This window comes from Phalacrocorax carbo, chromosome 1, assembly GCF_963921805.1.
Source record: "Phalacrocorax carbo chromosome 1, bPhaCar2.1, whole genome shotgun sequence".
NCBI lineage: Eukaryota > Metazoa > Chordata > Aves > Suliformes > Phalacrocoracidae > Phalacrocorax > Phalacrocorax carbo.
The window spans coordinates 51,020,102-51,043,021 of record NC_087513.1 but is presented as its reverse complement, the minus strand read 5'-3'; the positions used below and the strand labels follow the sequence as shown (position 1 = coordinate 51,043,021).

The following is a 22,920-nucleotide window of genomic DNA, read 5'->3' as shown; positions in this document are numbered from 1 at the left end:
CTGATATAACATTTTTACTTTCTGACTGAAATATTAGTAAGAAGTTACGCAAAGCTCCCAACACCCTTGCAGATACAAGCTTTTTTCCCCCCCTTAGTTTTCTCATATGTAGTACCAGTACAATTCTTAAGGGCGTGTTATAAAAATAATGAACAACTTGTATATTATGCATACAGGAGCAACAAAGTAAAGCTCCAGCCTCAAACCAAAGGGATTAAGGCAGTCCCAGGGGAGTAAGTTGAAGCTGCAGAGAAACATAACCCAGATGGTACCCGCCTTGCCTTTTGTAATAAGGAGCAGCGCCTGGAATGTCTGCAGAGAGAACGCTGTTGTCTGTGTTGGTGCTTTGAAGGCTGTTCGCTCATGGGAAGGGGGTTTCTGTCCTCTTTGTACTCCGGCAGGATTTCCGGGACGCTGTGGCGCATGCCTCTAGGCAGCTTGGAAAGCCAGTGATTGAGGACAGAATCCTGAATCAGATCCTGTACTACCTACCTCAGCTGTACGAACTCAATCGGGACCTCCTGAGGGAACTGGAAGAGCGATTATCTCACTGGTGACTATCAATAAAGGGATACCACTCCTTTGATGTTGTTGAAATTTATCTGTGGGGCTTATGTGACTCCATGTGACCACAGTTTGACTCTTGTTTGTGTTTCATGTGCCTTCTTCAATAGCAGAATTGACTTTAAAAGTACAGCAGATATTCTTCCATTTAGATGTACTTTTTGCCATTTAGATGTATGCAGAAACGTCCAGAAGGCTTGTCAATATGTGTTTTTAGCAATCATACTTTTTTTTATTCAAAATTTCACTTCTAATTGAAAGTTCTGGTCCCTGCATGGGCATGCTAAGTGGACTGGTTTCATTAGAGGAAAAGGAGGCTGTCCTGAAAACTGGTTTGCATTTTAAAGCTAGATGAGATCTACTAACCAGCCACAGCGCTGATTGACAGCCACAATCCCATTGAAGTCCATTCTCAGTTACACTGGTGGGTGGATCTAAATCAGCTGTACAAAGCCTACTGACAAAGGCACTGAAATGGTTAGAGGCTGTAATCCCAGTGCTTACTGTTAAGGGATGGAGGCTGTGTCTTGAAATTTGAAGATCTGTCTCCTCAGAAATCCAGCTTGTACTGAAGTGTTCAAATGGTTCAAGACCATTTTAAACAGACTGTGTATTAAGTGGTTGTCATCTGACACTGATATGTTGAGGTGTGCCTGGTAGGGTTTTTCAGAGTAGCTACTGAGATGGATACCTATCTGCTGAACTGTAAGCTTTTTGGTCAGATCATAAACTAGCACATCTTACTATGAAAAAGAGAGATGTTTTGCTGTAGGGTTAAGGTGTACACTCTTTTTAGCTCTAATGGCTCTTTTGTTTGTTTGTTTCTAGGCTCGAACATCAAAGAATTGCTGATATATTTGTTAAAAAGGGTCCCTACTTAAAGATGTATTCAACTTACATCAAAGAATTTGATAAAAATGTTGCACTACTAGATGAACAGTGTAAGAAGAATGCAGGTTTTGCTTCAGTAGTCAAAGACTTTGAGGTACCATAGTCTTTTGTAAGATATATCCTATTTTGTGGCTTTTCAGCATTTGTGATCTTCCCTAAGACTTTGGAGATTATCCTCCAATTTATTTGGGTTTGGGGTTTTTTTTTTTTTGCTGTAGTCTTGGCTTGAGACTTAGTAGGGTGGAAGTGGAAAGAAGTTTGGCTACCACTGTGAGATGTGATGAAGAACCTTGATTTTCAGAAGATGCAGCACTTGCTACAAATTATATCAAAGACACAGTAACAAAAACTCTAGTTGCCTTTTTTTTTTAGTTTTGTTTCCTGATCATACTATGCACTGATTAACTGTCCTATTTTAACCAGGTTGATTTCTCTACCACATCATAGGGCAGTAGCTTACTCATGGGAATGGTGTTTCATTTCAGTTGGAAACATAAAAAAAGTGAATTTTCTCATCTGCATATTTCTAGAAGTTTCAAACCCAGCACATGCAGCAATCAGATGAAAGCTGATTCCTGTACCTATGAGCATTGCCAGATATTTACACAACTCCCTTAAAACAAATCAGAGAAGAGGTGCAAGCTCTAAGCACGTGATTCACATAAACTGTGAATTTACCTCCTGTTACACAGGCTTTGCCTTGTGTAATCCCTGCTGTGTTTGCTTATGAGTGGTTCGAAAGGCTATCCAGAGTGGGCAAAGGAAGAGCTTGAGGTAGAATCTTCAAAGACAGGAAGAAGATACAAGGCCTTTTTAAGGACTTGGTGTTTCAGATGGACATTATTTTGAAAGCAAACTCAAGACAATTAACATTTTTGAAGCATGGATCTTTTAATCCTGTTTCAAGGTGTGGTTTAATTAAAACTTCTGCAGTGATGGCTGTTGTCATCTCTGCCTTTCTGCCTAATGGACACTGACAGCAGTTACAAAGGAGCATGTTGCCCTTGCCACTGGTGTTTCCTTAATTTCTGGGAACTCACCTCTCTTCCACACAAGCAAAAGCACCTGTTTTGAATCCACAGAGTATGAGTGCTTACTGATAACTTTAAGGCATGATTAATTTTGCTTGCAGTCTTCCATATGGTGTTAAACACTGTGGTAGTCTCACCTTGTTAAGATAAAGCTTATGCAATATAATCAGTAGTTGTTTGTAGGAGTATTTTCTTTTGCTGGAACCCTTGACTACCACAGAATCATTCCTTATTTTGGGTATTTCTTTCAGATGAGCCCGCGCTGTGCTAGTCTGGCCCTCAAGCACTATCTGCTCAAACCAGTTCAGAGGATTCCCCAATACAGGCTCCTGTTGACAGGTACAGTCAAGCTCTTTTGCAGGCTTAAGAAGCCAGTCTTCACACGTCCCAGGAAACTTGTTTTCAGGCGGTTGCGTCAATCTGTAAAGCATATTTATCTGACTTCAGATATGTGAAGCTTTTTTAAAAACCTGGCATGGGTTTAGAGGATTTCTTTGTTAATTTTGATTGCAGCAAGATACACAAGCGAGGTGCTAATATTCCCAACACTGTGGTGTGTTCTGTGATGGTACATTCAGTAGGGCTTGGAAAACAAGAAACCTGTGGTGGTTTTTGTTTGTTTCTGTGGTAATAGGAGCCCATAATTTCCTTAAAGCATTGGAATGCTCTTGTTTGCTTTGAGGTTTGTTTGGTTTTTTTTTTTCTTTTTGGTGGCTTTTTTTTTAAATGAAGGAAAAAGGTAGTATGGAAAATTGGAGCTAGGAGAAGGAAGTGAAAGACATCTATGCAACTCTGAACTTTTCTGCATGGAGCTTCTCCTTTTCTTCCCCACCCAGGTGTTTTGTCTGTAAAATCCATTTTCTTTTAAAGGCAAAACACATGCTTTTAGTGTGGGTTTACTAGTAAGTGCTTAAGACTTGTTACACGGGCATTGTAGAAAGAGCTGGTTTGAGACTAGGAAATCTGGGCTCTGTGCCCTGCTCTGGCACTGGCATGTTTGGGTGACCTTGAGCAAGTCATCTCCATGATGCAGTGCTTTCTTCTTTGTAAAAGGAGGGCAATGATAGAGGCCTCCTTTGTGAATTATTTTGAGATATGTTTGTTGTAAGAGGGGGATGGCTCCTGTAAGGATTTGGAAATACTTAAGGCATTGTTTTTGAAAGCCTTTGCTTCTTGATGAGCAATTTAAAAATAGCCTCTGTTTATGTATTAACTGCAAAATAAAATGCTCTGTGACCTTTTTTTTTGGCTCTGTAGCAGCTTCTTGGCATTTCCCCAGCAAGTACTTAGACTTCTGATGCTGTGGGAGATACAGACTTAAGTGTTATACAGCAGTTACCAAGTTATTAATGTTGACTGTTTTCATTTTAATCATCTCATTAAGGTCGCAGGTGTTGAAAAAAGGGCGAAAAAAACCCTTATTAAATAGACTACTTTGTAGGGGAAAATCTTAGTGACTTAATTGATGAAATCAAACCATAAAATGGCATTTGGGGAGTTGCTTTATTTTAAAAGGATACTGACTTAGGGCATGGTATAGGCTTGTTATACACTCCAAAATCAGTGGGCCTTTGGATAAGTTCAAAGGTTTTAATTAAAAATGTTGAACAGAAGATCAGGTTGGAGTAAATGCCATTGTCAATATATACAGCAAAGCGAGAGATGTCAGGGGTGAACACACTGAAACAAAACTTGGATGTTAAAGGGCAATTCCTCGTGATCACTGACTGCCTTTGTGGCTGGGACAGGCTGTTTTAGACATGAAAAAACTCTGGTGACGGGGGTTGCCATGGGTGTCCCTGGTCTGCAGACCTTGGTATGGCTGCCCAGCTTTAAATACACCTGCAAATGCTATTGACAGGAACGGGACTGCAATGCTGGCAGCCGATTTAGAAAAGTAATTTTATCTTGTTCTATGGGAGCAATGAAAGAGGTCAGACTAAGAATTTAATTATGCTGGGGAGTGTTATTTTGGATCTGTTTAATTTTCAGTCTGTTCAATCTACCATGGATTTCTGTTGTCCTTGAGATTCGCACTCTTCCATATCTCTGTGGACAGCCCATCTGTTCTGTTACCTTCCAGCAGCTCTGTGTAATATTGAGCAACCTCTAGATAAACTTGTGCTGCAGAACCTTTGGAGAACATGTGAAACATTCGGATCTATTGTTGCAGTGGTGAGATGCAGTGATGCAGCAGCTGCCCAAGCTGAAGACGGGGAGATCTGTGGGCAAGGGAGGAGGAGGCAGTGGGTAAGAGCAGGGGAGCGAAAATAATCCAGGAAATGAAGTTGCTAGGCCTGAGTCAGCAGGGATTTCTTCCTATTAGGATGTTCTGTGTCAGTGGGACAGCTTTGTACTGGTAACCTGCTGCTACATGGTCACATCACAAGATTGTTGCTGTGCTTTGAAGTGGAGTTACTTTTGTGCTAACAAAAGAAGGAGCAGGTGGACTCATAAATCAGCCAAGGAGAGGCACAGCTCAGCTGCATTTCTGTGCAATTATACAGCTTCTCCAGTCCAGCAAGTGAACTTCCACTTTTCCACATACTGGCCCGAGCTCTGTACAGCAATATTGGATGGGTTTTTGGGGAGGTTAATTAGAGGCGTCTGATTTCTAACAGGAATGAAGGAGAGGTGACTTCTCCCAAAAAACTCTGATTTTAGATTACTTGAGACTGTACAATATGAACAGGCTCTTCATTGTTATAGGATGAGCCCCTCTCCTCTTTTTCTCAACATAAGGTTTGCAGAGAGAGAGTCTTTTATTATTCTTAACTAGGGTATAGTGAGAGGAGGCTGAGGGGGGTGAAAAATAAGCCTTTGAACACACTGCTCCTTTGCAGGTCGGAAGTAGAGTTGTCAGACTTGAGGCCAATTATGTGTTGTGGAACGATTGCTTTGAGTTTAACTTAATTAAATTTGACAACCTGAGACAAAAAGTAGTTAATGAAGCAGAAGAGAATTTTTAGTAGGAGAAGTGATAGTTGCCGCCCCCCCAGCAAGAAGCAAGAGAGAATTGCTGGCTGCTGTCAGGTAGGAGCAGGGCACAAGGAAATTTTGTTCATTACAGAAACAGTACTTGTGTGCTTTTGTGTTGATTTTTGTTGTGTTTTGGGATATCCAGCCGAGTTATGAATTTTAATTTCTAAGTCTGCCTTTCTGAAGGTATGCTTAAGGTCTTCTCAGTCTGAACAACAAAGCACGTTTCAGAGGAGAAAATTTTTTTGGCAAAGACAGATACCATTCCAGCTTAATATTTGACTCCTGTATTTATTTTATCTAGGAATATTTTTGCTAAATTTTCACTGTAACGTTATTCATGTCTATGAAATCAGCTTGTCTGTATAGTTTAAGCCAGTACCTTGAGAAAGTAGTTGCAAGCACAGAATTTCCAGTGTGTATTCACAGAAGAGACTAAAAATATCTGTTCTGAAGCTGAGCCTTAGCTACAAACTGAGGTCCACTTACCAGATATACATAGAATTAAGATGAAAATTATGTATTTATCACTTGAAAGATTTTACAGTTGCAAGTTTTATTGGCTGCTTCAGTCTTGTAAGGCAAAAGCCACCTTCCTTTTTAAATACAGGATTTAAAATTAATGCAGTTATGTTAAAATCTCTAATTTTCCCTCTTCTATTCACTGATTATAGGATTTAACATGCTAGAATATAACCCTCCAAAAATATTTGAGTGATGTAAAGTGTTGTTTTGGGGAACACGTCATAAAACATGAATATGCCAAGAAACTGTTCCCATGTTGGGTCTCTGTTTTTAAGTTTCCAGCGCAGTTACTTTGGATGTTAAATTGGATGTCTCCGTGTACCAGGGACTGCTTCTTAGAGTGCCATCAGTACATTTTCAGTGCATTATACCCACCTCACCTCATGTTCCCAACCCACAGAGGTGTGTGTGTGGTTGGCAGCTTTAAGATGCTGGTATTTCTGTACAAGCTGTAAGGACTCATTTTGATCTTAAAGGTCTTTTTTCCAACCTAAATGATTCTATGATCCTATTATTTATACTGGGAGGTTCCCACTGGAGTCCTCCTCACTGGCCCCAATGAAGATCACATTGCAATTGTAAAGCTTTAACTTGTTTGCTTTATGGGGAAGTCCCAAGAGTGCTCTGCCTGGGCAGCATTGGCACAGCTCTGACTTGAGAGAGCATCCATTAGCAGGCAGGGTGGGAGGGGACGGGATGGGGATGACAGCTGCTCTTCTATGTATGACTTAAGTTCCTCTAGGTTAAAGCAAGTTAAAACCAATGTGGACCCTTCTCCATTCCTTTCAAAATACCTTCTGATTTTTTTTCCCCTCTCACATCAGCTTAATACCAGTGTAACCTAAACAGAAGTACGATAAGTTTTGTTTTTAATGGAATATATGTCCACCTAAATATTGCACTGGAATGCCTGGTAGCTACTACAGCACAAGACCTTAAGGGATGTGAAGGATGCAATATTTTTGGAGTGTAGTGGGGGAGAGGTTTTGGTGCCATGTCAGACTTGTCTTAAAGGATCACACGTTGACCAGCACCTGATAATGATCAGACAAAACTTGGAGGACAGCAGAAAGCTGTGGGTGTTCCTGTGGCCCAGCCAGACCTCCCAGCACTCCCTTCCCCCTTCCCTGCAAGAGACCTCAGCCAGTTCCTCTTCCTTCACCCCAACCTGCTCTTCATACCTCTCTTTTGGATCCTCCCTTAGGTCTTTGCCAAAAATAAAATTTCAGTGCCAAATGTTTTTCTTCCTGTAGTTCTGTTGTCCTCAAAGCTTTCATTAACCGTGACAAGATTTCTCACTCTTTGTAGCATTTTTACTGCAGAAACATGTTTCATAATTTCCCCCCTCTTTTTTTTTTTTTTTTTTATTTTGCATAAGGAAAAGATTATAATACACTGAGCTGTCTCTGAGGGGCACGCATGAAGCAAGACATCTTATGAAGGCAGGAACAATTGGCTCCTGATCCTTCTTGAGTAAAAGGATGAATTTGGGTAGGGCAAGCATATGGGAGTTGAATTATTTCACTCCTACATGAAACTTTTACAACTGCAAAGCTAAAATTGAACACGTGTTAGAGCATATATGATTAGTTTTCAGCAGATCTGCCAGGATTTTAATACCTCATTTAAAAGGTAATCATAAATCAGTATTTATTGATATTATCAATCTATTAGGTATATTTCTTTGAAAGTTCCTGATTTGGTTTCTTTCAATTATAAGCAGATCAACACTGTAGTTTGTAGAGAATAGATGGTTGACTTTTTACTGAGAATATATATTAATCTTTGACAGGATATTTTACTTTTTGGTGAACTAGACACTCGACCAGGGAATGGAAACTTGAGGGGGATGTTTTCTTGTATAGTCATACATTTGGAGTTAATTTTAGCTAAGTAAAATAGATTTTCGAATTACCAAGACTTTAATGGATTGAGGGTGCCATCTCGTGGTTGAGGAACTAAATTTATAATTGAAAACCAAAAATGGCTATTTGAACATTGGGGGGGGTAATATTTTTATTATCAAAAAATATTAATCATAAGCAGATCTCCTGTAATGGACTACTTTTTTTCTTAGCTCCTATAAACAAGTTATGTGCTCAGGCAAATATCTATAATCTTCAAAATTTTTTCATCAGCTTAAACGTAGAAGACTGCAATTATGTACTTATTTTTTACTTGCTCTTTTTGTTCTGGAATAATATATACAACATATCATTTGTCTTTGGAGAAGGCCACTGCTTCAATAACCTTCTCTTCCCTGAGCAAGATATCATGATATACTTTCATTATGGAAATGTTAGTTTTCTTTTTGTTATTGCTTTGACAGATTTAAAAGATTTAGTAGCAGATCTTTGTGGCGTAGGTCTGCTGAAATGCAGATTTCCAGAAAAAGGTGGGTTTTACTACTTTCTGGTGCTGTTTATTTCTTTAACAAAACTATCTCTATATTTTTTTTATACAGATTATTTAAAGAATCTTTTAGAAGAATCTGCAGACTATAGGGATACTCAAGGTAAATGTCTCTTTAGATTAAAGAAATAACAGTTTATGTACATAGGATAACGTTTCTAAATTTTAAATGTATGTGAAATGCTAAGTCAGTAATAGAAATGTTTTTCTATTTAGTTCTAAGTTTCTCAGCAGAGATACTGAAAGATTGCAAACTTGTGTTTCAAAGTTTGGAGTTGACAGTGGTATCAGCTCACTCTTGAGGAGAAATCAAGAGATAAGAGTGAAGTTCCACAGGCAGCTTAAGCAGATATTTTGGGCACTGCTATTGAAGGAGACAGTCCTTGCATCTGTAGACCGTTCATGGTAGGCAGTCTGGTCTACCAGCTGCTCTCCCCCAGCTATGAGTCTTTCTGGCCTCCTCTCTCTTTGTGCCAGGACAAGTGTTCATATGGCAGGAGTGAACAAGATCAAGGAGCTGCTCTGGGATATCTTTAATATGAGGAGTTCTCCAGTTTGACTTGTCACAAGTTGCACAAACACAAGTGACTTCCACAAGTTTGCTTGCATATGGGAGGAAAGTAGATAAGAGGAAATGAGAAGCAATAGTTGGTGATAGAAAAGGACAGGATTACATGCTTCGTGGTAGTTTGGAATTAAGCTGGTTCAATCTGTGTGTAACAATGCAGGGCACATTCAGACTGTTTCCTTCTTCCATGTGTGTGCCTCAGCAGTACTAAAAATGCTCCCAGTTGATGTTTCCATTTCATTTGCATGAACCCCTGTCACTTATTTCAGCCTCTTCAGTGACATTTGTGCAAGCCCATTATCTTTAGGATGGTTGTGCAGATGCAGTTGATTGGACTGCAGTAAATGAGTGCCTTAAATGCACTGAGCCACATTTGCTTTCTTACAGCTTTTTCCGCTGATACAGTACTGTAAAATTTATGAGTAAACATTTTCTTAGGACATTTAGACATATTTGTTCAAGTATATTGAAAATATCAGCTGAAAATATTCTAAATGATGACTTTTTAAGAGACAGAAAAGCTTGCCTTGCACTTCTTACGGCTGTGAACAAACTAATGCTTGCACTGCACATTAAATAATTGACCAATTGAAAAGTGAGCAACTTAGATATGTATTTTACTTCACATTTTCTTGTGATTTCTCCAGCTTCTGTGTATTTTGTAGTTGTACCTTCCACAGTATTTTTCTCTCCCGTCATACATCAAAGATAAAAGCAGAAGCTTAGTTGTAACAACAACAGTCTTTATTTTATGCATTAGACTTGTTTGATAGTCTACCTTTGAAACTGGGTAAGAAAAGAAAATCTGATCTTTACTCACCAAGATCTTTCTTGCGATAATTAAGTTTAACTTAGTTCTGACTTTGCTTAGTTGTTAAATTCCATTGCGGGGGCTGGGGGACACTAGGTTTGGTTACTGTTAGTGTTCTTGGAAAAAAACCCAAACAACACAATTCTTCCTGATGACCTTCATTTAAATACATAACTCCAGCTAAGTGGTATAAGAGTTAGAATGCTCTTCCCTGCCAAAAACCACATTGTTAATGGACTATGACCCTATAGATTATTTTATGCTGTTTAGATTCCTTTAGTCTTGGCTCCATAAGTAGCCCTGAGATCATGGAACTTTCCCTTCAATAACCAGCAAATTTCCTCTAACATTCTTCAATCTTTCTTGAATTCAATGAGTAAAATTTAAGTGTTTAATCGATATAATAGGTGATACATGAAGGAAAGTATAACCAAAAACAAAAAAAAAGTGTTCATTCCTGTCTTCATGAATTTAGCTAAATTTCCCTTAATTTTCTTTTAAATGGATGGGCACTGGGGGGTGTTTTGGCTGGAGCAGCTCCAACGTTGCCTAGTAGACCACCAGCTATTTTTCAGCAAACTCAGCTGACATCATGATGTCTACATCTAAACTTAAATTTTGATCAAATGTTTTAAAGTGAGGAACTTGGGGGGAGGGGACACACTGGCAATGCTAATGCCATCGCACACAATGGGGGAATAAAATAGGACAACCTGAGCGGTGATAAAGGCTCATGCCTCATGCGATGGCAACCAGGAGACCATCCACCTCAAGGGTTTGCATGGCTATAGTGGGTCCTTGTAAGCCCCTCTGGGGAAACCTGTGTGCTCAAGTACCTTTCTGAAATGGCTGTACACCAACGCACGCAGCATGGGGAATAAACAGGAGGAACTAGAGATCTGTGTGCGGTCGCAGGGCCATGATCTCATTACAGTCACAGAGATATGGTGGGATAGCTCGCATGACTGGAATGTGGTCATGGATGGCTACAGGCTTTTCAGGAAAGACAGACCAGCAAGGCGAGGTGGCGGAGTTGCTCTTTATGTGAGGGAGCAAATGGAATATATCGAGCTCTGCCTAGGGTTGGAAGGAGAACAAGTTGAGAGCTTGTGGGTAAAAATTAAGGGACAGCCAAATATGGGTGACACTGTTGTGGGCATTTGCTACAGGCCACCTGATCAAGAAGAGGAAGTTGATGAAGCCTTCTACAGACAGCTGGAAGTAGCAGGCCCCTGGTCCTCATGGGGGACTTCAACCACCCTGATGTTTGCTGGAAAAGCAACACGGCAAGCCATGCACAATCCAGAAGGTTCTTGCAGAGCATCAAGGACAACTTGCTGATGCAGGTGGTGGAGGAGCCAACGAGGCAAGATGTGCTGCTCGACCTTATCCTGACAGACAAGGAAGGGCTGGTTGAGGATGTGAGAGTTGGGGGTAGCCTTGGCTGCAGTGACCACGAGATGGTTGAGTTCAGGATACTATGAGGTAGAAGCAGGGCTATGAGTCGGGTTACAACCTTAGACTTCAAGAGGGCCAACTTTGGCCTCTTCAAAGACCTGCTAAGAAGAATCCCATAGGCTAGGGCCCTGGAAGGCAGGGGTGTCCAAGAGAGCTGGACAGTATTCAAGGACCACTGCCTCCGAGCTCAAGATTGGTGCATCCCTAGGAGGAAGTCAGGCGAGGATCCAGGAGACCCACATGGACGAGCAAAGAGGTCCTAGAGAAACTCAAATGGAAGAGGGAAGTTCACAGTATGTGGAAAAAGGGACTGGCCACTTGGGAGGAATATAGGAATGTTGTTTAAAACTGGCAAGGTATGTCAAAGATAACAAGAAGGGCTTCTTAAAATACATCAGTAGTAAAAGGAAGACTGGGGATATAGTGGGGCCACTGCTGAACAAGGAAGGGGCCCTGGTGACACAGAATGCAGAGAAGGTGGAGTTACTGAATGCCGCCTTTGCATCGGTCTTTATTGCTAAGGCTGGCCCTCAGGCATCTCAGCCTCCAGAGGAGAGAGGAGAAATCTAGAGAAAGGCAGACTTACCATCAGTTGAGAAGGACTGGGTCAGAGATCACCTATGCAAACTGGATCGTCACAGATGCATGGGCCCTGATGGGATGCACCCATGAGTGCTGAGGGAGCTGGCGGATGTTCTTGCTGAGCCACTCTCCATCTTTGAAAGGTCGTGGAGGGCAGGAGAGGTGCCCAAGGACTGGAGGAAACCAAACATCACTACAATCTTCAAAAAAGGCAAGAAGGACCACCTGGGAAACTATAGGCCAGTCAGCCTCACCTCTGTCCTTGAAAAGGAGATGGAGCTGTTCATCCTGGAGGTCATCTCTAGGCATGTAGAGGAAAAGGAGGCTATCAGAAACAGTCAACATGGATTCACAAAGTGAAGACCATGCTTGACCAACCTGACAGCCTTCTATGATGGCATGACTGACTGGGTCGATGAAGGGACAGCAGGGGATGTTGTCTATCTTGACTTCAGTAAGGCATTTGACACTGTCTCCCATAGTGTCTCACAGGCAAGCTAAGGAAGCGTGGGCTGGATGAGTAGACACTGAGGTGGATTGGTAACTGGCTCAACAACAGAACTTAGAGGGTCGTGATCAATGGCGCAGAGTCTGGTTGGAGGCCTGTAACTAGTGGTGCTCCCCAGGGGTCTGTGCTGGGTCCAGTCCTGTTTAATATATTCATCAATGACCTGGATGATGGGATAGGGTGTAACCTCAGCAAGTTCGCTGATGATACCAAGCTGGGAGGAGTGGCTGATACACCAGAAGGCTGTGCTGCCATCCAACAAGACCTGCACAGGCTGGAGAGCTGGGCCGAAATACATGAAATTGAACAAGAGCAAGTGCAAGGTCCTGCACCTGGGGAGGAACACACACCAGTACAGGCTGGGGCTGAACTACTGGAAAGTGGCTCTGTTGAGAAGGACCTGGGAGTGCTGGTGGACAACAAGTTGACCATGAGCCAACACTGTGCCCTTGTGGTCAAGAAGGCCAACAATATTCTGGGGTGCATTAAAAGGAATGTGGCCAGCAGGTCGAGAGAGGTTATCCTCCCCCTCTGCTCTGCCTTACTGAGACCACATTTGGAGTACTGTGTCCAGTTTTGGACCCCCCAGTTTAAGAAGGATGCAGAACTGCTTGAGTAAGCCCAGCGGAGAGCTACCAGGATGATCAGGGGACTGAGCATCTCCCTTATGAGGAAAGGCTGAGAAACTTGGGTTTGTTTAGCCTGCAGAAGAGAAGACTGAGGGGGGATTTCATCAATACCTATCAATATCTAAAGGATGGGTGTCAGGATGATGGGACTAGGCTCTTTTCAGTAGTGCCCAATGACAGGACAAGGGGTAATGGGCACAACCTGGAACACAGGGAGCTCCACTTAAAGATGAGAAAAACCTTCTTTCCTGTGAGGGTGCCAGAGCAGTGGAACAGGCTGCCCAGGGAGGTTGTGGAGTCTCCTTCCCTGGAGACATTCAAAACCTGTCTGGACGCATTCCTGTGCCCCCTGCTCTAGGTGTCCCTGCTGAAGCAGAGCGGGTGGACAATATGATCTCCAGAGGTCCCTTCCAACCCCTACCTTCTGTGATTCTGTGATATGTGCTATGCCTTTTAACTGACTCCTGTGCTTGCATTGCCTTGGTTCATGAAAATCTTGAACAAAAATTCTCCTTAGTTTGACTTAAGGGGAGCTGCTTTTTCCACACGTCAGTTTAGTTTCTTACAGGGCTTCATGACCTGAACCATTCAGTTCAGAAAGCTGTATCTTTTAAGATGCTTTCTTTCTGAATATGAACTCAACAATAAGGGAAGCATATACGCTCTAGACTACTAATGTTGTAACAATTATCTGGAAAAAAACCCCAAGGCTTTGATTTTACTTGGTTTGGTAGGCTTCTCTGTGAACTTTATATTTCCTTTACTTGAAGTGCCTGACTGCACTTCAGTTACTCAGAAGATGTGAAATGCTTTGGAGACTACATTTTATCAGAGCAGTTGTTCTAGCTTTCAGCTAAATTAGTATTTTTTTCCCTACTTAAGTAAATTACAAATTTTTGGATAAGATCCTTGGAGGGGTTCTATCTCATATATGCTTATTGTTCAGTAATTTACCTAATGCTTTTATGTAACCTCTTTTTGCAGTTACACCTCAGCATATATTACAGTGAAGTTGCTAGTTGTTAAATATCAGTACTTAATGAAGTCCCTCGTCTTTGGCAACTCTAATCTTTTAGAGACTTTTTTTTTTATTCTGGCATTAAAAGTTTAAAATTTAGAAATGTGAACTTTATATTGTTATCTTGAGGTGCAACAAAACTAAAGACAAAAGAAGGAAATTGCAAAAGATTTGGATAATTTTTCTAGGTAGCCTTCCATGACTGGCACTGGAGGCAGTTCTGTAAAATTGAAAAAACTTAATCTCTACATGGTCTCAGTTAAAATGGTGTTAACTTTTCTTCTGTAAGTAGAGACATTAAAATTAAAGTAATTCTTTGTGTGAGAAACCAGAATTTAATTTTTCTTATGGACGTTTTGATTAGCTGTAAGAAATGATTGAAACTTATTTGAAGCAATGACTCGCTAGGGCACACTTATTAAACCATGATCCAAAGTCTCTGGGATCTATGGGATGTGCTCATGAATGCAGTGACTGTACAATCAGGTCCTTGAATCTTGGCATGATGTGGGAGGGCAATGTTGTATCTGTGCTTACCACAATACCAATGCTAACTAGTCTGTATAACCAAAACATCATTTCTTCATTCTTCAGATGCTCTAGCTGTTGTCATAGAAGTTGCAAACCATGCTAATGACATCATGAAGCAGGGAGTAAGTATTTTGACTTATAAAACTGGATGATTAAAGCTTTTTTTTTTTAAATGAAGGGGCAATTACTTACCTTTTGCTTTTTCTCCCTGTAGGATAATTTTCAGAAACTCATGCAGATTCAGTACAGTTTAAATGGACACCATGAGATTGTACAGCCAGGAAGGGTAGGTCCTCCAGATGGCATTCAGCAGACTGCAGTGAAATCAGTGATTCAGCACAGATGATATGCAAGCAAAATACTGAAGCTGGCATATACTGAGAAGAAAAATGGGCCATCGCTTAATTATTCAGTTCGAACAGTCAGATGAATACTGCCTCTCCATATGTGTGCTGTTTTTATTTTTTAGACATTTATCTGATGAAAACTTAACGATTTTTAGAATATGATTCTTTGCCAGATCTTGCAGGCAGCTTTTTCCCTCTAGCTTAACCTTGTTTTTGTCTGGGTTTCAAGTGTAGTGTGGAAAACTGTAATGCAGCTATTCACACTCACTTTTAGAGAAAGGGAACCTTGAATCCCAAAACTTCTGCAGCACTTCTTGTGTAGTAATAATAATAATGATGATGATGATAATGATGAAAAAGTAAGCTCATTTGAATGCCTTGTGCCCTGAAAAGCTAGGTTTTGAATTGCTTGTTTTAATTTGCTAGGTCTTTCTGAAGGAGGGAACACTGATGAAGCTGTCCCGGAAGGTCATGCAGCCACGAATGTTCTTTCTGGTAAGATGCTGTTTATGTTGCTGTGTGCCTAACAGTAGTGTAATTTTCAGTGGTTGAAACATGACACTGCAAACATAAGTAACTAATAACTTCAGGTAGTGAAAAAAAAATTACCAATTGTTGCTGTTCTACTTGCTCAGTTCTAATTTAGAGAGAGCATATGTTGCATATGCACTAATTTTAATAGAAAACCCTTTCTCACTAAAATGTACTGTTTTGAGCAATGCTCACTTAAAATTTGAGTGCTTTTATGAGAAGACGTTATCTGTGGTAGTGCAAAAACTAGAACAGTTACTCCATCCCAGTTAGCCGTACCAGCTCTTAAAACCTACAACTCCGCTGCTGCTGTTGCGCCCTTCCCTGCCTCCCTCCCTCGTCCTCTCTCCTTCTTCCACATGAGCCCACTTGCATCCTGAGCAGACCACTGGGCTGGAAGTTAAGTGCTGCATTCTCTTCCTGTCTGTTTTGTTTTGAAACTTCTGTGCTTCTCTGAAGTTTCTGTTTTCACTCAAACCTTTTGTTTATCTCTCCTATTTAGGTAGTAAGCCAACTGTTGCTGTGTGTAATTTGTGGCACTATTGGTTCACAGTCCTGGCTGAAATCTTGTCTTGTGGTTACTGTAGTACAAATAAATATTTTCCTAGGTAGTCACAGAGTATATATTCTAAGCTTGCAAGTGCCTGTATTATGTTCTGGAGATGAATTTGTAGCATGTAAAGCACCGAGATTACCTTAACTGATATCATCTATGGTTATCTCAAAAATCTGGTGCTGTCTCAAGCTGGACTTTCCAAATCAGATGTTGCTAATCTGAGTAGCTCTAGCTCAGATTTTCTTCTGGGTTTTTTTTTTTTCAGGGTGGTGGGCTGTTTTGGGTTTTGGTGGGTTGTTTCTGGGTTTGTCTGTTTTTCTTATTAGGTATAAAAAGTGCACACTAGTGTTTATACCTTTAGACAATGAAGCAGTAATTTTTCCATTGACCATGTTGTGAAGATTAGTAAGGCTCAGGAAACATTTGGTTATTTTGCAAAGAACCTCATGGCAAAAACTTACAAGACAGTTCATTTTTCTGGTCTGTGTTTGTGTGCAGTAAATGAAGTTTGGATCCATGTGTTGAACAACACAGAAAAAAAAAAAATCTTAATAGCTGTTCAGTAAGTGCACTGAGTGAAGCCAAGTCTGGTAGAACAGGAAATAAACAGTAGACACACATTTAAACTGGTAAAATTCACATGGTACTTATGGATAAGTTTGTCCTTACAACCATAAATTCTGCTGTCTCCAAGTTTCTGGAATGTTTTGCTTTGTTTGAATGGTTAATTTTAATATCCTTTTAAAGTAGTTTGTTATACCATAAAGCTGAGTACATGAGAAACATTTTTGTCCTTTTTGACAGCCTGTTCTTTGACATCCGCGCACTGTTTACTCATGTACCAAATGTATATTTACACAAGGAGGATATAAATAGGCACCTATTGTTATCTAAATTCATACATGAAAATGTTTCTTGGGTTCTAAGTGGAACAATAGGAAGTAGAAGATGTCCTTCTGGACAGTTGATCTGTGCCATGAGTTTTGTAATTCCAGTAAAATGCATCTGAAATGAAATGTCTCTAAACCAGTCTTTAGTCATTAAAAAGTATTGCTTCTATATTACAGTTCAATGATGCCCTGTTGTATACTACTCCAGTTCAGTCAGGGATGTATAAACTCAACAACATGTTGTCATTGGCTGGAATGAAGGTGAGTCACTTGTTAAAATGAGTCTTTCTGCAAATCTACTTAAACTAAGGCCTTCCAATTTTCAAAACTCAACTATTTTTATTGGTGGAAAGAGATATTAAAGAAGCTTATGCTCTAGAGCAATCCTACAGGATTAACGTTTCTGGCGTACTACAGCCTGTGGGGTTGCTATCTTAAGTTTCCCTAAAAAAACTTTGTTGCCACAGGATCATCTCACCTGCATTTCATCCAGTATTGTCCTACTCTGAAATAGTCTGCCTACTTATTTTTTGTATTGCATTTTGTTTAGACTGCCTCACTTCTGCCTTGTAACTGCTTTTTATTGCCCACACCCAGAGATTAGGCATCTCTGCCTCATAAGCCTCTGATAGATCAAATCTGTGGTTTATAGAGATCTGCTAACTGTGAGGGAAGGTGTGGCTTTTGTTTCTGTGCCTTTGTGAAAAACATCAAAGTTAAGCCCTGAGCCCCTCTGGGTAGTGATAAGGGACATGCACGCCATATATTGACGCAGTCTCTGACATGACAGTTAGTGAAAACAACAAACCGTTGCCTCGGGAATCAAGTAACTTGTCTCTGGTCCTGTCAGAGAAAAGCACCAAGGCCAGCTGCAGCGCAGATCTGGTGCCCAGGTTCAAGATTTCACAGGCAGAGCTGTAATAACTCTTCTGCCAGCAGCTGTTTCATTGTGGCTCAGAACACTCCTAACTTTCAAACCTTCTTATGTTTGAAACTTGGTAGCTCAGAAGAATCAGGAGGGTGGTCGAGCCCTCGGGGGTATGGGGCAGACAACCACTCTGGGGTACATCAGTAGGCTACATCTTGTCCTGCAGCAGTAGTGCCTTTTTTTGCCCAGTGGCAGGAGGAGCTTAGAGGGCAACAGGCATGGACATGTTCAAGCACAGTGGGAGGTATCTGACAGCTCTTGAGGTTCATTCCCCTGTACGTCTTCAGTGTTTGTACGGGGCCACAGTGAAATAGAATGGTGGGCTCCATGCAAGCTTAGTGTAGCTGGGCCATCTGGCCTGCTGTATGATCTCCTACTTCTGATATTTTTCTCTCTGGTGTATTCCTTCTGCAATAAAAATGTAAGAGATTTTACAGTAAGTAAAACTAAAGCAACTATAAAAGTACTATTTCAGTCTGAATGTCAAGTTTTCTCTCTTGACTGAAGGTTAAAAAACCAACCCAGGAAGCGTATCAGAATGAACTGAACATTGAAAGTGTAGAGAGATCCTTCATTCTTTCAGCAAGGTAAGTTTTACAAATTAATAATGAATTTAAAAACATGTGATTTCAAACAGGCCATGTAAGCTTTTTATAGCTTATTTTGCACTTCTGTAATGAAAAGTTACCCTTGGGTAGAGTAAGTACAGAGTAGAGGGAGTGACAGATGAGCTTCTGGAAATAAGGTAGGCTTTGTCTTAACTTACTTTTGTTCATATTCAAAATCTGATTTTGAAAATGTATTTTTAAATGAGCCAGCAGAAAGGAAGCCTGGTCACATAAAGTAAGTTTCACAGATACCATATGAATTTGCAATCTCTAATACAGTTCACCCTGACTTGTAAGGAAGACTGCCCTTTGTGAAGTGATGGTTAGAAGCACAAAAGCTATCTTAAATGTGGCTGGTATTTGAGCGATTTGGGCTTAAGGCTGCAGCTGCTAGGGATTTTGCTGTCCTCAAGACAGTTAACTGTTAAGCGGAGTGAATAAAACTTTTTTCTTGGTTCCTCCTTTTCAGCTTAGCTTACACCTTCAGAAACCTGAAGTAAATTGCAATATTATCCTCTCACTGCCTTTCCTTGAGAGGAACAAGAATTAAAATTGTTTCAATTCAATTAATTTTAGGCTTTGCTTTTCAGTATTTTTTTTTGTTCTTCCAAGGTTACTGATATGCTCTGTCAATGTATTAACAGGACAGAATATGAAGCATGACAGTACATTTTGATAATATTATTGGTAACTGATATAAATAGAAAGAAGTCATCCTGGTCTTCTAGATAAAATAAGTGTAATTGAAACAAGAAATGGATCTGAAATTATGGCAATGGCAGCAATTACTGGAATGGTGTTGTCTTTACCAGAAAACCAAATTCTCCGTGTAGCAGCAAAAGGATACATGGGCACTAAACCAGAGCAGCTGTGGTCTGCCTTCACCGAGATGCCTTTAGCAAAGACCTGGTTTTGTGGATTGTTGTTTTTACTGTGTTGGAGTTTTATATATTCTGACATTTGTGACAGTGCTGATACCAATGAAGACAGACATGTTTTCTCTTTTGTTTAGCAAAGCTGAGCAAGGGCAGACTGCTTCTTTTTATGTGACCTTGTAAATACCAATGTGAGGATGTCTGCACAAAGATAGCAGTATCTCTAGCTGAGGGGTAGACCACGGTAAACCTTGCCAAAGGAGCCAAATGAAGGAGCTCAATTGTCTGAGCAGTAGTTAGTTATAACAACAGACTTGGGTATTTTTTTTTTTTTTTTCAACAAATTTCAATGTTTCTTTTGGTTCTTTTGCACACTGGGAAAAAAAAGATGCATTTCACAATTTAGGGTATGACTCTGCTCTAGTATAACACGAGCCCATCTGTGCTGTTTAGGTGCCTTGGTGACTGGGTGTCACTCAGATAAATGAAGACATTTATGGGATTGCAGTAAGCAATGTGGATTTATCTCTGCTTGACTTGAAACAGCATTTCACTTTTAATTCAGACGTTTTAAAAATTGTAAAAAAATCATTGGAACTTGTGAAAAGATCATCATCTTGAAATACAACCTACGTGTTTTCCACAAAACAAGAGACACTTGTCTTTTTGAGGAACTGATTAAATGGTAGATTAAAAGCAACTTCTGTGAAATACATGCTGGTCCATAGGGGAAAACTCATATATGTAACATTCTCATCAAATTGGGCAGAGTTTGTGACATACTTTTGTCTTGACCTTGAAACTACTGGAATTACCCTCGCATTACCAACTAAAGCTGCTCTGATTTGCTCTTTCTTTTTTAGTGTTGTTGTTGATCTTGCATCTTTGGCGAGCATTCAGCTCTGTTACTTCTATACTTGCTGGAAGCTCTGTGTGTGCAAGAGCCCTAAGTTACCGGCAGTGCCAGAGAGAGGTTGCATTTGCTTGGAATGAAGGTGGTGCTGGGGGCCCCAAATGTAAATGAGGATTTTCAGATTGTTATCTGTCTGTAATCGAGGCCTGGGTCTGTTGTGGTGCAGGAGGGAAACAAGTGAAACATTACCAGCAATAGGTGCTTGCAAAATTTTTTTCCCCCAATTAATTATATTCTTCCTATTGATAAATATCCTGGACGTGAAGAGAATCAGTATCTTATCAATACAGACTGTGCCTTCCTTTTGGTGGTGCCTCATTCTAACAGCTTCTTGGCTCCTGTGTGATATAAATCTCAGTTACAAAACTTCAAATTAATCTTACAGACATTGGAGACAAATTTCACTTCTGTATTTTTACAAAAAATAAGCGTTACGTGGAGTGTACACCGAAGAAGAGATTCTGAAACAACCCTGGGGGCAGAGACAGGGAAGGGTTTGGAGCGATTAAGCTGGTGAAAATTGCTAGTAATAAAATGTAAACCACTTAATGACTGAAGTATAGATTAATTCCTAGACAAGATCTTTGTCACTTCAGGTTTAGTTTTACCGACTTGTGTTAGTATTCTGTTTTATCTAGTGTGAGTTGAGGTTTCAGTCTTCCTGGGATATCTGTAGGAATGCGTATTGTTTCACATGGTACAATGCAGTATTGTACTAGAAATCTGTTAATCAGAGAAACAAGTTAGCACATCTGCACAATACAGCACTGTGCAGAAGTAAAGCTTTGGTCCTGAAAACAATAGTCATGGCAGCCTGACATGGTCTGCAGCCAGTTGGCCCCGTCCCCCTCGATAAGGCTAGCGAAGAGCTACCCCAGGCAGGCATAACTGCATCGGCTCCCCTAACATAAGGATAGCTCATGCGAGACTAGCTCAGCTGGGAGAGGTGCCCTAAGACTCTGATCCGGGAAACAACAGGGGCATCCTTCTGTGAGCCCTCCTGGGACCCCCGAGCTGCTTACTCTGTTGGGCAGCGGCGACATGTGGTCCTAGCACATGTTTGATAGTAATAACAATTTCTGGGACTCTCCGCACTCCATTTAAAAGTTCAATGCTGTTTTGTTAAATAAAATCCTAAATTAAAAAAAAATTAAAACAACCTGAAAAAAAACCCTTGCAATTTTAGTACACAAAACAGCTTTTGGAAGGATGCAACAAATACTGGACCTGCAGTGAGGGATGTGGTAGGGCTGTGCAGCTGTGGGGGAGGGCTGGGAGTAACAGCAGAAGAAATGCTGCCTGTTTTGCTGCAGCAAACCATTACATCAACTCAGTTGCTGATGGCACCGCCTTTGCTTTTTAAATTCTGAGGGATTGTAAACAGCCCTAGAGGCTAGCACTAGCAAACCTAACAAATGAGAGCTTCCTAGAGAAATATTAGGGCATAAGCCATGTAGCTCATTGTGGAAGCAGCCCTATGTGTAGCAGTCCCCACACAATGGGGGCTGCTTAATCTCCAAAAACCAGGCCAACTTTAAATTTATTTATTAAATATATTTTTAGGAACCTAATGAAACGTAACCAGATTTTGAAAAACCCAAAGGAGTTGATTAGAGTTATGAATGTTATGTAGCTAATGCAGACCAGTTGTTCTTACTGGATCAGGAAGCAAAGGTAAATAAACTGAACAAAATATTCCGCTCAGAGTGTGAGATATTGGGACAGACAATAAATCATTTCTTTGCCCTTGCTTATTTCCTCTCCTTTTGTTCTGATTTTGTTGCTGTGTGCACTAGATCATTTTTCCCCCCCTCATGCCTCACAGGCTTCCCCTATGTTTACCTTACCAGATTTGTCCTCTCTGATTCTGTATAGTACTCAATTTCATCCAGTTCAAAACTGTCGCTAAAAGTATTTTCCTTAAAGGTTCAAAGATTATTAAAGCTTCCAAATTAACCTACAAAAACTGATAAACAATAATGGTGTTGCACACCTAATTTGTGTAAATCATGGCTTTCCTCATACCTAACTTTCCTTTTCATATGTTCATGATGTGAAATTCCTTGGTTTAAACAAACTAATTTATTTGATACTGTTTAAGAAGTGGGGGAAAAATGTTGGTGGTAAATAGTGGTTTAAATTTTAGAAGCCCTTTTAAAGCTGGCATGCCATCTTAAAAAAGCGGTCTAGCTGTTCCTCTGCCACAAAACACTTCCGTCCTTCCTCAGAACACCTTCTATGGTGCTGGCACAACTAGTTGTTCAGCTGTGTGATAAGCCCAGTCAGTAAATTGATTCAGAGGAAAGGCAGGTGGATGGCTTGCTTTAATAGGTATTTATTTCCCAGTGCAGCCCACTGTACTTACAGCCCACCTCATAAGCCACATGTGTTCAGGCACAAGGAAGAAAATAAGACCTAGTGGCTGAGAGGGAGTATAATAGGCTATTCTCTGTGGGAGCAGCAGTGTGGATTTATATTATATGAAAGTAGAGGTGGGCCCACGGCCTCAGGAGGTGCTTTGGCACTGCATGTAATCCAGTATAGCTGCAGGCTCCTGCTGTGCCAAGCTCTCCTTGTTCTCCCTGTGCCATGCCACTTCAGCCTAATACTTTTCTTGCACTTGATCAGCGATCCACCAGCTGTGGGATAAAGGGCTACAGTAAGTGCATCTGTTTATCTCTTTGGACTAGCTAATCCAATGGAAATATTTGGGAAAAAATACCTATTTCAAAGCAGCTTGACCTGGTAGGAGCAAACAGTCAGGA

The 22,920-nt window shown here is 40.7% G+C and overlaps 1 protein-coding gene across 1 annotated transcript in view; it reads left to right on the top strand.

Annotated features, from left to right (window-relative positions):
* FGD6 (FYVE, RhoGEF and PH domain containing 6) overlaps positions 1-22,920 on the top strand; it is an 80,720-nt gene that overhangs the window by 43,521 nt on the left and 14,279 nt on the right. Inside the window, exons 6-14 of the mRNA XM_064450939.1 lie at positions 402-553; positions 1,393-1,549; positions 2,738-2,825; positions 8,455-8,505; positions 14,571-14,629; positions 14,722-14,793; positions 15,281-15,349; positions 17,009-17,092; positions 18,267-18,346. Coding sequence (XP_064307009.1) covers positions 402-553; positions 1,393-1,549; positions 2,738-2,825; positions 8,455-8,505; positions 14,571-14,629; positions 14,722-14,793; positions 15,281-15,349; positions 17,009-17,092; positions 18,267-18,346 — 812 coding nt within the window. The remainder of the gene's footprint in view (positions 1-401; positions 554-1,392; positions 1,550-2,737; positions 2,826-8,454; positions 8,506-14,570; positions 14,630-14,721; positions 14,794-15,280; positions 15,350-17,008; positions 17,093-18,266; positions 18,347-22,920) is intronic.